Below are 15,805 nucleotides of genomic sequence, written 5' to 3'. Positions count from 1 at the left end.
AACCCAGAATATTAGCCACAAACACCAACCATATAGGCTGGCTCCAAAATTTAGAGTCTATTTCTGACCTCACCCATCAGCTCCAGACTCAATTATGTATTTATATTTAATATATATTAAAGTTTTATATTTATATGTATCTTAAATATTGATATTTTTCTTTATATTACTTATTAATATCAATCTTTAAATATATGTTAAAGATTTTTTTTCATTTTATTGTGTTTTATTTTTTTTTAAAGATTTTATTATTTTATTTGATAGATAGAGATCACAAGTAGGCAGAGAGGCAGGCAGAGAGAGAGGGAGGAGGAAGCAGGCTCCCTGCCAAGCAGAGAGCCGGATGCGGGGCTCAATCCCAGGACCCTGAGATCATGACCTGAGCTGAAGGCAGAGGCTTTAACCCACTGAGCCACTCAGGCGCCCCATCATTTTATTGTGTTTTAAATAGGCTCCACACTCAATGTGGGGCTTGAACTCATAACCCTGTGATTACGAGTCGCATATTCTACCAAATGAGCCAGCCAGGTACCCCAAGATTTTATTTTTAAGAAATCTCTACACCTAGTTGGGGCTTGAACTTATAACTTGGAGACCAAGAATCCCACGTTCTACCAACTGAGCCAGCCAGGCGCCACAGACTTAAATATATTAATAGTTAATATTTATTGAGTGCTTACTGTGTATATTATTGTTTGTCACAAAATTCTGCTTTTCCGGTAGTTACTTTATTATGTTCGTTTGACAGACAAAAACTGAGACAAGGAGAGGTTAGATAACTTGTGCAAGGTCATACGGTTTGTGGAAGAGTCTGGATTCAAACCCAGGCACCTTGACTTTTGACCTCCTGTGCCACCTCTCACTGCCCATTTGATGTCCCCACTTGGATGTCTGAAATGCATCTCAAACTGAGTACATCCGGGACTTTCCTCCTCTCCATAAACCACATGACTGGTTCACCAGTCATCTGGTAGCTCACTCCCAAACCCCGGTGGATAGCTGTGGATTTCACTCTTCTCTGCTCATCCGTTCCAATCCATCAGCAAGTCCTGTCGGTTCTACTATCCTAACCCGAGCTGCCGTCATGTCTTGCCTCCTCCCTGGACTTGCTACTTCCCCTCTGATCCCACCAAAGCGTAGTCCACACTGCTGCCAGGGCAAGCTTTTGAGAAATGTAATTCAGATCTTCTCACTCTTCTCTTTAAAACCCTCCAGTTTTGTCCTATTTTTTTTTTAAGATTTTATTTATTATTTGACAGAGAGAGACACAGTGAGAGAGAGAACACAAGCAGGGGGGGGTGGGAGAGAGAGAAGTAGGCTTCCTGCAGAGCAGAGAGCCCAGTGTAGGACTTGATCCCAGGACTCCAGGATCATGACCCGAGCAGAAGGCTGATGCTCAACCACTGAGCCATCCAGGTGCCCCTTGTCCTATTTTTCTTAAAAGGAAATTTGCACTCTCTCTCGTGGTTCAAAAAGCCCTTCCTGATTTGGCTTCTGGATACTTCTCTAACAGTGTTACATTCTGTCTCCCCCAACTCAGGAACTCCAATCACAACAGTTTTGTTTCCTTCTTCAGGGTCTTTGTATATGGTGTTGCCTCTTCCTGGGATGTTTTTCTTCTGTTTTTTTGTTCGTTTGTTTGTTTCATGGTTAGCTCTTTTCGATTCCAGTTCAAACGTCACAATCAGGGTAACAGTCTTTTCTAATTGTGCTCTCCATGGAGAGGAATTTCCCCTAAACACCCTGGCCTCTTTCCAAACCTACTTCCTTCTCATGGAAGTGGAATGAGTTCTCTGCTTGGGGGCAGCAAGGGTACTACCCATCGTGGTTTCCCCAGGACCAAAGGAGTGCCCAACACTTGGGATTTTCACTGCCACAAGTGGAAAAGTTCCAGGAAAATCTAGAATGTGTTGCTTGCCTTAGGGACAACAGCCACTGAACCATTTTTCTCTACTAGGTAGAGCTGATCTATCAATCATTCTAAAGGCAGGGTATTTCCATTTTTTTCCTTCTCTCCTTTTGACATGGACTTGAGCATGTATTTGTTTTATAAACCCAAAATGTCCCTCTGGTAGACTGTTCCAAAGTCTAGACTAGGGGAGTTAGTGTGTAAGCTATTATGGCTCCCCCAAACTTAATGGCTTAAAAGTAACAAAAATCATTAACTTCTTAAATCTGCTGTTTGGGCATGGCTCACAGGGGCTAGCTTATCCCAGCCCCATGCAGCATTCGCTGGGGAGCTTGACTCCAATTGGCAGGGCAGGAGAAAACACTTCCAAAATGGCTCATTCTCACCGTTGGCAAATGAGTGCTGGCTATTAGCTTGGAACCAGAAGCCAGGTTCCTATCCATGGGGGCCTGTCCACCAGCTGCTTGGGCTCCCTCACAGCATGGTTGGCTGGGTTTTGAGAGGGACCATTCCAAGAGAACCAGTAAGACATCCTACTGTCTTAAATAATCTAGTCTCGAAAGTCACATGACATCATTTCTGCCAGAGTCACATGAATACCCAAATCCAAAGGGAGGGGACTTGGGAACTCATTTCTCAATGTCACATTGTAAGAAGGGCAAGTGGGGTGGGAGATCCTGTATCAGCCATTTGGAAACGACATAATCTGTCATGGTTACCTATTCCGCTTTGACCCTCACAGCAGGCTTCAACTTTGAACCTTTATCAGACTTTCTCAGTTGTAACGATCCTATTTTCTAGGTGCCTGCTGGCTCAGTCCATGCAGCATGTGACTCTTGATCTTAGGGTCATGAGTTCGAGCCCACCTTAGGTGTAGAGGTTACTTAAAAGAAAAAAATTTTTTTTTAAAGATTTTATTTATTTATTTGACAGAGAGAAATCACAAGTAGGCAGAGAGGCAGGCAGAGAGAGAGAGGAGGAAGCAGGCTCCCTGCCGAGCAGAGAGCCCGATGCGGGACTCGATCCCAGGACCCTGAGATCACGACCCGAGCCAAAGGCAGCGGCTTAACCACTGAGCCACCCAGGCGCCCTAAAAGAAATTTTTTAATGCTATTTTCATTCTTCATTTGTTGCTTTTTTCCATTTTATTTTTCAGTTGGTTTAGAACTTAGACAAAAGATGGGGCACCTGGGTGGCTCAGTGGTTAAGCCGCTGCCTTCGGCTCAGGTCATGATCTCAGGGTCCTGGGATCGAGTTCCGCATCGGACTCCCTGCTCAAGCAGCAGGGAGCCTGCTTCCTCCTCTCTCTCTCTGCCTGCCTGTCTGCCTAGATGTGATCTCTCTCTTTCAAATAAATAAATAAAATCTTTAAAAAAAAAATAGAACTTAGACAAAAGAAAATACTTGACTCTCTTCCATAGTCTCTGAGTCCCCTTTTTAGGACAGTCTTCTGATACATTTCTCACATCCATTTACTCTGTATCAGAGCTCTGCTTACTTCCTTCATAATTATCATAATCCACAATTCCCTTTTTTTGGTTTATTGACCCTCTTTGTCATTAGCAGAGACCACGTTCCTCTCATTTGCCTCTACAGCATCCCCAGAGCCTAGCACGACGCCTGCCTGGCAAGTGCTCCATAAATGTTTGTGGCATGAAAGGCTTCAGGCTTTTCCAAAGGAGAAATGCCATTTTTACTGAGAAACCAGAGTGGCCCTGCCTCACCTAGAATGAGGCTATTGATTCTCCCAACTGTAAGACACTGATTCCTTTGGGGAATATGATACACTGATATCAAATCCTGGATTAGCTATATCTTGCCATTTGATGGACACAGAACAATGAACTCTGACCAGATTTCTAGAGCATGAAGCCTATTTAAATTCCAGAAAACTAAGGGGACAGGACATGGAGAAGTCACACTTGCCTCCTACCCTTAAAATCTTATTGTTCTAAATGTTGGCCTGAAAATGAAAGTCACAGAAATAACTACTAATACCTTTGGCATCTGTGCTGGTCGGTATGGCTTTTGGCCAGCTTGAGCAAGGGCCATCTAGTATGGGTAGAGTTGAAGTTCAGTTGAAGTGGACATAGACTGAGCTTGGCTGTGGGATAAGAGTCATTTTCTCCTCCACAATTCTCGATCTTTGTTCTAGACAAGGACCAAAATTTATCTCTGGAAAGGGGTGAAATTTATTTGACCAATTTGCAAATCATAAGATTATCGCCAAGATGAGATCCTAAACCTGTGTACCAATGCTACCCCTCCTTGACAGGAATGGATGGGAATGAATGAGGGGCACTTGGCAGTGGGCCCACTCTTGTGTCACCTAGTGGAGTCTGGTACTGGTTCAAGCGAAGGATGGCAGGGACACTGTGACACTTCATGCCATCCATCCAGCCACCCCTTAAGGCAGGGAAGCATTGCCATCAGGGAGCTTGGTCCAGGTCTAGGAGTAAGTCCTGCATCAGTTTAGTGTGACGTGAGGGTGGTGCCTCTTCTCAGTACCTCCTCCCAGGTGGTTCCTCCACCTAAGGCTGCCCGAGGTAGAAAAACAAAAGTCCCCCAAACAGAACAGAAATAGGACTCCTTGACTTTCAGATAAATGACAAGTAATTCCTAGTGTAAGGAGCTTTCCCTGGAAGACCCTCCACCCCGGTTTCCTGGCCGGGAGGGCCCGGGGCACCATGTTCAGGAAACCCTCAGCGGGGGTTCCGGAGTCCCTCGCTGACGCTCTAGATCTAGTCCTGCTCTTCTCGCCACCGAACCGTAGGCAACCTGGTGGCAGAGACCGCCTCGTACTTGTGCGTTCCCCTTGGCACTTCACAAAATAATAGCGTTCCAAGAAATGCTTCCTGGTCACACGCAGGAGAAGGGACAGGTGGCAGCTCAGAGTGGTGAGGAGCCAGTGCCAACTCCACAGCTGGAAGGACCCCAGCGATCACTGCATTATTTTCCAGAGACTCTGGGAGTCGGTGACCGTACCCCCCGCCCCATCTGCTGACTGGAAACCCGCCTCGGGGGCAGAATCTTCTGCTCTGTCTTGCAGGCGACAGTGCTGCCAGGTGGCGTTGTGGTACCGCCCTGGGCATCCGGGTGGTGTTCGTTCTGTTTCTGCAGATCAAGAGTGAACTATGGCTCTCACCACCTCCCCGCTCTGGGCATTCACCACCCCTGTTCCAAGGAACTGCTAACATCGGACAGGGTCCACTTGGTCCTCCTGTGTGGACAGAACACACCACACGTCCCTGTCAGACTATCACATGTTCAAAGGGTTCTTTATTTGCACTCATCTGCTTGGGGTGGATGAAAACTTCAAGATTTGGCGAAAACATCATTCTTTGAAGAGTATTATATTACGTAAGGCATTAAGAAGTTAAGAGCCCAGGCTCTGAAGACACTCTGTTCATTCAAGACTCAGGTGTATCACTTACAGCAGTCACCTGACTGTGCCTCATTTCCTCGTGACTCACACCGGCCCAGCACCTTGTAGGTGCCCAGTCAGTGCGGGCGTTCTGAAGTTCAAACAGCACCACTGGGAAACTACGTACAGATTTCAGAGGTAGACACGGTACATCCTCACAGGTGGGGGGCGCTGGGATGGGTGTTCTAGATCACGGGGCCTGTGGGAACGAGTCTGAGGACGGCAGTGGAAGGGATGTCCTGGGGCGCCTGGAAGTCAAGGCTAAAGGAGCCCATCTCAGAATACAGTGACTTCTGGGCCCACAGAAGCAATTCAGAGGTTGGGGTAAGAAAAACAGCACCCCCACCACTCCCATATATGCTGACCCTGACAGAGAAGGCTTCCCTCCACCCTGTGGGGAGACCCTCAAGATGGCGGAAAAAGAAAGAGCATCCTTTGATGAAAGAAGATAAGCCTAAATCGTGCCTCTGGCTCAGTCTCTCTCCCCTGATCACCAAGGAGAACCCGTTCCTCTCCTCTAAATGGATTACTGTTCACACTTGTCCCCTAAACACAAACAACGAAACATCTCCCCAGATGTACATTCAACGGAATTAAGTTGCCAGCAAAGGACTTTTGTTCCTCTGCTGCACTCGAATTCTACAATGTAAGAGTCAAAAGAGTACAACACATAAAAAGCGCCCGCAGCAAACACACCCACACCAGCTTTCCACGTTTCCTAAACTCAAAATTCACATTACAAGAGCAGATTATGAAAAAGCCATACTAGGAAATACAATGGCATATTTTCCTCTTCCTCAATGGAAGTCACAGCAATCATTAACATTTATTCATTGTTCTAATTTCCATTATCAAAACAGGAAATTTTGCCCTTGAGGTCACTCACAACTACATGATTATGCTGTGGCAGTAGCAGCGTCCTTGGCAGTAGGACAAAGCTAAAAGCAGCTTGTTCCGTGTACAAAGGTACTGATCCAGAAAAATAGCCCAACAATAAGATCATTCACTATGACCAAGTCTCCTGGGAGGTCCTCAAATGCTTTACCGAGGGCATCCCGAATTCAATATACTCACAGCTGAGCGGGGCAGGGGGCACTTCTAGGTAGGAAGGCACCGCGGTGTAAGTCTCTACAAAATAAAAGAGAAAAGTTCCTAGCATTGGAACCCTTCTGCATTCCATAAACATGTCAGATGAACTAAGCGCAGTTTTCCAGGAGAAGAAATCAAAGTTACACACTTCAGTAGCTTCATCTGCTCCTAGAAGGTTCTTTTTCTGGATCACTTCAACAGATGGTTCTTTTCCAGGATCACTTCAACTCTCAACTCCTAAAAGCTAAGGATGGGGAGAAATGGCCATCATCGCCACGATCCAAGTCCCTCTGTCAGCAGAGACCGAAGCCTACTGGTGGCAGGCTCTGTATACCTCCCGGGTCTCCGTCAAGCTGGCCTGCTGGCTTCAGTAAGAGGAAGTCAGTAGCGGCAGAATGTATGTTGGCCTGCTTTCGCGTTGTCCCTTTGCAACTGTGCACTCAGATTTGACCGGACAACTGCACAGTTTTAAGTATTTTTTCCTTTCACAGAGTCATAAACCCTTCCTCTCGAATGATGTAAGTGTGACTATAAATTGCAAAAGGGTAAATTATTCTTTCATGAGAAATTTTAGTCCTGTTTCTATCACAGGAGGATTTCATGAATCGTAACACTCTGTAAAAGCTATTTCTAGTCTTGTTGCTTTACCAGTTGGTAAAACCTCCACAAAACTTTAATCAGCACCCAACTATATAACAAGCCTGTGCTTGTACCTGCGTTTGTGACGTAATAATGACCTCAGTTATTATTTGGGAGTTCGACTTTGGTTAAAGTGCATAGAAAAGGATAAGGGGAAAAGGGTAAGAAAGTACATTCTTTTTCTGCTTAAATTCACAAATGGCAGATTCACAGGGGCGGGAACAGAAACAGCAGGGCTCTTCAGAAACTCGAGAGTTTTAGACTGAGATCATGGAACGCCAAAATGTCCTTTCTGACCTCTTCTTTTTAGTTAAATTGAATGTCTTCTGGTTTTCGTACTGTTAATCCCATTTTAAAGATTCAAGGATTTGTATGTTCTTGGAAAAAAAAAGAAGGGAAAAAAAAGACCATATTGGACACATTCATCTTAGCAATTTCCAACAAAATGAGAAACCTGATCTGAATCTACTCTTGACTTTTACCAGACTTTTAGGTAGCTTTAGTTTATGACAAGATCACAATTCCTCTTCCCAGTTCCTAACAGCCAGACTGTTTCAAATTCCCAAGCTGGAAGTCCAAAACCTCATGCTGTACAATTTGAGTGAGTGTCTGCAGGCTTCCTCTGCAAGGGAGCCAGGATGACACCAGCATTCTTCTCCTCACTCTCATAGCTATACAAATCATGCTTTTCGATATATTCTCGGACAAGGTCTGGTACCAAGTAGCGAACACTCTGGCCCCTTCTGAGGGCTCGCCGGATCTTTGTGGATGAGATGTCGTTGGTGACCCATTCATTCACCAGGTGGATGTTGTTCCGGTGTTTCCACAGCGTGTCTGACTCGTAGATGAACTTCTGAGCATCATTTCCAGCCCGAGTAATACATATGAGCCCGTAGTCTCCCACAATTTGGGTGATATCCTCACTCTTCCACAGATTGGGTACAGCAAAGGACTCCAATAAATCTGCCCCACACAGCAGCTTTATCTTGGGCACATCTGGGAAGAAGAAGAAAACACAGTTTCAGGGTCTGCTTGGCTAATAATCCTCTGCATCAAAATGAACACAATAATGTGTCTTTCTGGCTACTGGGTTCATAGTTTTGATCAGAGTCAGACTTTCAAAAGAGATCTAGGACACCACAGAAGTTAAGGACCACTGCAGGAGAAATAAGCTCAAAATGCCTCTTCCTCTCCTTCCCTGCCCCTCCCTTCGCAAAACCAACAATGGGGGTTTTCTGGGCGCTCACACATACTGAATATGAAATGAAAATACAAAGGGTGCTTGCTCAGCTCTAGAATCTTATCTACTCTAGTTGGTAAGTGTTGATGAAACAGACCTTTTGGTTTTGGCTCTAGCAATTTCTTTGGGCTAATATCTTGTCTTTGTTCAGCCCACTTCCTTTTCTGTCCGGGCCTTGCCTGCATAGGTGCGTCCTGCTGGTGATCACAGCTCCCAGCCTCCAGTTTCTCCTGATGGTGTCTACAAAATAACAAAGCAACAGAACATTTCTCTTCTCACAACATTCAACTAAAATTCTGTCTCTCTGGAGATGCCCAAGAGCCTCAGACCCAAAGTTAAAGCTGTGTGATATTAACAACCTTTAACCACAGGAAGAATGCTGACCAGTACCGCCAGATCGTCATGGACGCTGGCCAGCGGTGCTGGGGACTGGCTACTAGGAACAGGAAGCAAGGAGACCCTGGGAGTACAACAGATGGTGGCTATTATTATGCGAAGCTTTATGTGTGTGTCATAATAACAAGAGCTAACATTAGTTATTTATTATGTGCTAAGCACTACACTAAGTCCTTTGCATGGATCGTTTGATTACATCTTTTCAACAACCCATGCCATAAATATTATCGCTATTATTATTCCCACAGTGGAGGGAACTGAAGGCTTAGGCTGCAACTCGAGCTCGTGGTGGACTCCCGGGACACAGAAGTCATTCAATAACAATCTGATCGAGTGAATGGTTTGGTTATTATAAAGCAATTATTTTATGGTCCATTATTGTCAGAATTATTATCCCCATTAAGAGAGGAGAACTCCAATTTGCCCAAGGCCATTTTTTTTTTTAAAGTAGGCTCCACACCAAACACAGAGCCCAGTGTGGGGCTCGAACTCACGACTGTGCAATCAAGAGCCGAGCCGAGATCGAGAGTCAGATGTTCAACCAACTAAGCCACCCAGGTGCCCCTGCCCAAGGCCATTTAGCTTATAAGTAGCAGAGCCAGTATCTGAGCCCCAGCAGTCTGGTTCCAGAGCCCACACTCTTGACCACTGAAGGGTGTGGCTTGAACTAGTAATGGAGAATCACAAGGCCAAGGATAAGGTCCTAGATGGGACAAGCGCCTGAAGCCTAAAAGGAAGGGACCACAGGCAGGACTTGTGTGTAGCTTTCTTCTGGAGCGGCAGCAGGAGGCCCCCGTGTTACAACCGCGGACCTACCCAGGACACATAAGCTGCAGTTCGGGAAGCCACGGGCGGTCCTTTGTGGCCTGACTCCCTCCCCTCTGGCGCAGCTGAGTGAATATGTCACGGACAGTGAGGCTGCTGTGGCGCCAGAGGGCGAAGGCGGGGTAAGGCGGGCGTGCAGAAGCCTGGTGTCTGACACAAGAACTGCTGTCCAGGAAGACAGCAGACTCTTTTTCCCTGCCAAGCCTGAAGTCCCTCTTCCTAAGCGGCTGTGCGGCACAGTGTCTGCGGGCTTGGGTGTCCAGTCCTGCCCTAAACACAGTTCCCAGAGGTCCTTGCAGCATGTTCTCAATGTGACAGAGATTCTGCTGATGAGATCCTCTCACGAGAAACTCAGAAGGAAGAAGGGAGGCAGACGCCATCTTTCTGAAGGCATGAGCGTGGTGGCCAGACTCCATATTCCACTGTCCAACCTTAGGAGACCGGGACAAGTGAACAGCAGCATTTGTGGTGGCAGAGGAAAAAAAGAGCTTCCTGAACGCTGACTGCAGCTAAGGAGGTATGACCTTGGAACAGACCCTAGTTCCCTGCCACAAGCCCCTTAACACTTCTGCACAAGCACCTAAATACCTTTCTGCTTTTGGGGCGCCTGGGTGGCTCAGTTGGTTGAGCATCTGACTCCTGATTCTGGCTCGGGTCATGATCTCAGGGTTGGGGCTTCAAGCCCCACAGCTGGCTCTGCGTTCAGCGGGGACTCTCTACTCCTCTCCAAACTCGTGCTCTCCCTCTCTCTCGCTCTCAAATAAACAAACAAATAAATAAAATCTTTAAAAAAAGAAAAAGCAAAAACCACTCAGACTGGTTCCTATTTCCTGTTGAAATCCTAACTGATATGCTCAGAACCAGAGGGCTCAGAACTCTAAGAGCAGCCATTACACAGGAAGGTTTTTTAGAAAGCTCTCTGATACTTAAGATAGTATTAAGTAATAATTAGGTGTCCCTCACTGCAGTTTCTGAATCCTCACCTGGAACTGCTTCAAAGGAGTGAACACAGAGATCTGGGACAATGCCCCTACGTGGTCACGGAAGCAGCACATAAAATCAGGGCCACCCATGACCAAGCACCAAGGCTTCTCTCGCTTAAATTACCTGCCTCTCTCCTTTATACTTAAGTATAAAGTATAAAGTATAAAGTCTGAACAACTTTGCCTTTCTCATCTGGGGCACAGACAGGCCATGCAGGCTTCTCTGTGTATCCTCTCTCGTAGAGATACACATAGTAACAAGCGCGCAAACAGCTCAAAACACAGGAAAGGCATAAAGTCTAAGGAACCCTTGAGCTCTGCTGCTGCGCTCCACACCCAAGAATTAACCACAGGCCGGAAGCCCTCCCCACGCAAGTCAGTTTGCAAATCTGCATTTCACAGACACAGGCAGCACCGGAACATGGCCAAAAGTGCCCAACTCATCCCGCAGAACTGACAAAGCCGACTTCGCCGTGAATACCTTAGCACCTTCGCCGTCTCTACCCACTCCTTCTGAAGACTCTCCCAGGTGTCAACTTCCACCCATTCTGAATTCTTGGTGGCGAGTTCTGCCATGATAACTCGGTGGTGGGCAGAGATGAGTCCTTTCTTCTTATATGCATCGCCAACAGGAGAGATTATGCCTTTGATAACTCTGTATTTTCCTGGATGAAGAGTCAGATTTGATGTGAGGTGTAACAAGTTCAATTTTATGCACAGGAAATATTATCATCAATATGGTTTTATAACAGACCCCCTCCTTTCCAAAACAGGGATTGTTTCATTCATACATTCATTTATAAACGAAGTGAAACAGAAGATAAAATTCACCATCTTAAGTGCACGGTTCAGGGGCATCGAGCACAGTCACGCTGCCGTGCAGTCCTCACCACTGTCCGTCTCCAGAACTTTCTCATCTTCTCCAACTGAAACTCTGTCCCCACGAAACACTAACTCCCCATTCCCCACACAATGCACATTTTTATATTGCCAAATTGCCTTGTAAAAAGCCTTAATCGATTGTACTGGCCACCTACAGCGTATAGAAGAGCGCATTTCTCCCCAATGTCTGATAATTGACACTATCAAGTTTAAACATTTTTGTCGATGTGATGGGCAAAACAGATTTCATCTTTTTCTCTTAGTCCCCTGATTATTAGGATTATTAGTGAGTGTGAGCTCCCATCCATCAATCTAACAGCATACGAATGATCACTTATGTAACAAAACATATTACGTAAGGGAGGAAGTAAGTTTTCCTCAACCCTCCTCAGGTCCCTGGCTGGCTCCGAAACACTGAACTGACAAAGACAGAAAAACAGAAGAAAATGTAGACATTTATTTATGTGACATGGTGCCTGCGTCAGGAAATGAAGACTCCAAGAAAGAGCTAAACCTGAGTGGTTTTATGCCAGTTAGTGAAGATGGACCGGCCCCGAGACATGTGATAGGGCAGAGTACGAGGTCAAGTGCGTAAACTCGGGGAAATTCAGCACGCACCGTTAGTTTGGATTCTTCCCGGCATCCCTCTGCCCTTAGCAATAAGGACACTCCTCTGCTCCCCGAGTATGGAGGGGACCCCTCACATCAGGATTTTATGAGCTGCTTCAGGGGAGAGTGGCGGGGAGGAGGTGAGAGGGACCTTCCTGATTCTGCCATTTTCTTCAAACTCCTTCAGCTTAAAATACCCAACACGCCACAGCGCCGTATTTTGGGGTAGTGCCCTGGCCACTGTTCCTACCTGTTCCATTCAGGTAGTCCTTGGCCAGCTCAAATAGCCGGAGGTGCATGTTGGTGATAGGATTAAAAGAACCACAAGCGAGGAGAACCACTTCTGTCTTCTCTGAATTGTCCATGCTAAGAATTTGAAGTTGTTGATCTGAGTGGAAAACTCTGACACTTTGCTTGTGGTCTGCAAAGGAAGAAGGACAAAAGTTCAGTTCTAGGTCTTTGCACGTCCTTCCACCTTCCAAGTGGATGGACCAAGCCCTGTGGCTTCAGTGATAAAGACAGCCCCATTCTCCACCTTCCTTTTCAGGGTACGTTGGCAGCTCCTGCTGCACAGGGATAGGATCTCCTCTCCCCTCTTTGTGACCTGCTTTGGACAAAACGATGTGGCAAACATGACAGTGTGCTGGTTTTGAGCCAGGCCTCTGAGGCTTTGCACAGCTCCACACTCTTCTGGACGCCTGCCTCGGCCATGAAAACAAGCCGGGGCCAGCCTGCTGGACGATGACAGACTGCGCGGGAGAGAGCTTGGCCTCCTGCTGACGGACAGCCAACCACATCAGCTCCATGGCGGGGGCCATCCGGCACCGGCCAGACCACAGACGACACTCTCAGACACACAGGCAGGCCCCGGCGAGATCAGCCGAGCTGGGCTTACATTGACAAACCCACAAGCGGACCCTCCACTCATGAGCGAAGAATGTTCGTTTGCTCACTGCCGAAGTTCTGTGATGCACGACTGTGGTCACAGTTAACTGACACAATGACATTATCAACTACCAAATAGATAGGACTCCCCGACAACCTGCCCTTCAAAACAGTGGCCTGGGGGCGCCTGGGTGGCTCAGTCAGCTGAGCGTTTGGTCATGATCCCAGGGTCCTGGGATTCCAGGGTCCTGGGATCAAGTCCCATTTGGGCTCCCTGCTCAGCGGGGAGTCTGCATCTCCCTCTTCCCCTCCCTCTCCCCCTGCTCATCCTCTCTCTTTCTCTAATAAGTAAATTCTTTAAAAAAATATTAAGAGTAAAATTAGGAATGCACTTCTTCATTGTTTCCTAGCATCCAACACTACTGTTGAAAGTCTAATGCCATTCTGACTCCTATTCCTTTTTTTAAGATTTTTTTAAAAATTTTATTTATTTATTTAACAGATGGAGATCACAAGTAGGCAGAGAGACAGGCAGAGAGAGGAGGAAGCAGGCTCCCGGCTAAGCAGAGAGCCCGATGCGGGGCTCGATCCCAGAACCCTGGGATCATGACCTGAACCGAAGGCAGAGGCTTTAACCCACTAAGCCACCCAGGCGCCCCTCCTATTCCTTTTTTACATGATTTTTTTTCTTTTTGGCAGGTTTGTGGGAGGTCCTCCTCATCCCCAGTGCCCCAAAGTGGCATAATGTGGCATCTTTGTGGGGGTCTTTTTCATTCCTTGTGCTGGGAGTCAGTTGCAAGGGTTCAGAATGCCACTCTGGCATTTTGACTGGAAGGCAGTTGAGACCCTGCAGGCTCAAGAGAAACTTTTGCCCTGCCCTGACTTACATACAAGAATCTAAATTGGGGTCTTCCCCACAATAAGGGTCATTAGCAGAGATAAATTTCATCTGAGAGACCCATCTGTATGGCAGGACAATCCTCTAATGACTAAACATCCACTCTTCCTGCTGCTCTGAGGCACATTCCTTTCCTCTGGAGCCCCAGACCCCCGCTCCCCTCTCAGTGCAGAATGACATAATGTGCCTCATTCTGCCTGACTGCCTTTGGAATTTCCATGTCTATGTGGATTCCCCATATTTACTCCATTAAATTTGATTTTCTCCACTTAATCTTTCTCATGTCAATCTGATTCCTAGTTCCCTAAGCTAGAAAGGCTGGAGAGGGAAGGAATTCTTGCTGACACAATAAACCTTTCTATCCCCTGAGTCAAACCACTCAGTTCCGGGTTATCTTTTTTTTTTTTTTTTTTTTTAAGATATTTATTTATTGATTTATTTGAGAGAGAGACAGAGAGAACATGAGCGAGGAGAAGGTCAGAGAGAGAAGCAGACTCCCCGTGGAGTTGGGAGCCCGATGCGGGACTCGATCCCAGGAGTCCGGGATCATGACCTGAGCCGAAGGCAGTCGTCCAACCAACTGAGCCACCCAGGCGTCCCCCGGGTTATCTTTTTTGATCAACACTGCTTACTAACCATCAAAAAATAGTTTTGTTGTTTTAAAAAAGTTTTAAAACATATTAAAAATATTAAACATATTAGGGCGCCTGGGTGGCTCAGTGGGTTAAGCCGCTGCCTTCGGCTCAGGTCATGATCTCAGGGTCCTGGGATCGAGTCCCGCATCGGGCTCTCTGCTCGGCAGGGAGCCTGCTTCCTCCTCTCTCTCTCTGCCTGCCTCTCTGCCTACTTGTAATCTCTCTGTGTCAAATAAATAAATAAATAAATCTTTAAAAAAAAAAAAAAAAAAAAAAAAAAAAATATTAAACATATTAAAAAATATTCTTATACATCCAAATTTTGTTTCAAAGTAATCGTTCTGAGAGCTTATAAATATAACTCCAGTGATGCCAAATTGCTGAAAGCAATTTTGGGAACTTTGGGGAATGACTTGTAACGGTCAGAGTATTTTTTTTTTTTAAAGATTTTATTTATTTATCAAAGAGAGAGAGGGAGAGAGAGCGAGCACAGGCAGACAGAATGGCAGGCAGAGGCAGAGGGAGAAGCAGGCTCCCCGCCGAGCAAGGAGCCCGATGTGGGAGATCCCAGGACGCTGGGATCATGACCTGAGCCGAAGGCAGCCACTTAACCAACTGAGCCACCCAGGCATCCCAAGGTCAGAGTATTTTTATAATTAGCATAGAACTACAGTAAATGGCAATACACGGTTGTATGACACTTTTTGACATATAAAATGCTTTCGCACACATGATCATTTAACTTTCACCACGCAAACACAAAAAAATTTGGCCAAAGTCATTTAACTTGTTACAAAATTAAGCTACTGTTAGATATTTCATTTTTCTTCTACCAGTTAATGGTAGAAGTTAATCTTCTACCATTGGACATTCTAGTTTTTCAGTATAACGACATCTCAGAGAAAAAAATGGGTTGAAAACAAGCTGGAAATTAAGACTATACAACACCTTGCAGTGTACTTCTCAGACTGGCCAGTGCTCGGAAGACCCGTGTCAGGACCATTCATTTGCAGTCCACTAGTGTTCAGACCCAAGTGCTAGGGTGACCAACGCACTTCTGCTCAGATTCTATGCCAGGAGGTGGCAGAACCAGGGCGGGCATCTCGGGTTCCTGACTCCTAGACTCTCTCATCAAGATGAAAAACGCAGGGGTGCCCGGGTGGCTCAGTGGGTTAAGGCCTCTGTCTTCAGCTCAGGTCGTGATCTCAGGGTCCTGGGATTGAGCCCTGCATCAGGCTCTCTGCTCAGCGGGGAGCCTGCTTCCCCCTCTGTCTCTCTGCCTGCCTCTCTGCCTCCTTGTGATCTCTGTCTGTCAAATAAATAAATTTAAAAAAGAAGAAGAAGAAAAATGCAAGATACACGGAGCTGTGCAAAATGGAAATGAGCCCTCC

At 46.3% G+C, this 15,805-nt stretch overlaps 1 protein-coding gene across 3 annotated transcripts in view; it reads right to left on the bottom strand.

The window, feature by feature from the left end:
• Positions 1–5,168: 5,168 nt before the first annotated feature.
• NMNAT1 (nicotinamide nucleotide adenylyltransferase 1) overlaps positions 5,169–15,805 on the bottom strand; it is a 24,442-nt gene continuing 13,805 nt past the window's right edge. For all 3 annotated transcript variants that reach the window (XM_059135335.1, XM_059135336.1, XM_059135337.1), the window contains exons 3-6: positions 12,247–12,417; positions 10,987–11,170; positions 8,399–8,541; positions 5,169–8,057 (exon numbers count right to left, since the gene is read on the bottom strand). In XM_059135335.1, coding sequence (XP_058991318.1) covers positions 7,645–8,057; positions 8,399–8,541; positions 10,987–11,170; positions 12,247–12,361 — 855 coding nt within the window. In that variant the 5' untranslated portion in view covers positions 12,362–12,417 and the 3' untranslated portion in view covers positions 5,169–7,644. The remainder of the gene's footprint in view (positions 8,058–8,398; positions 8,542–10,986; positions 11,171–12,246; positions 12,418–15,805) is intronic.

Source organism: Mustela lutreola, chromosome 10 (assembly GCF_030435805.1).
Source record: "Mustela lutreola isolate mMusLut2 chromosome 10, mMusLut2.pri, whole genome shotgun sequence".
Lineage (NCBI taxonomy): Eukaryota > Metazoa > Chordata > Mammalia > Carnivora > Mustelidae > Mustela > Mustela lutreola.
Note: the sequence above shows the minus strand (reverse complement) of the source record. Positions and strands in the feature narration are given on the sequence as shown.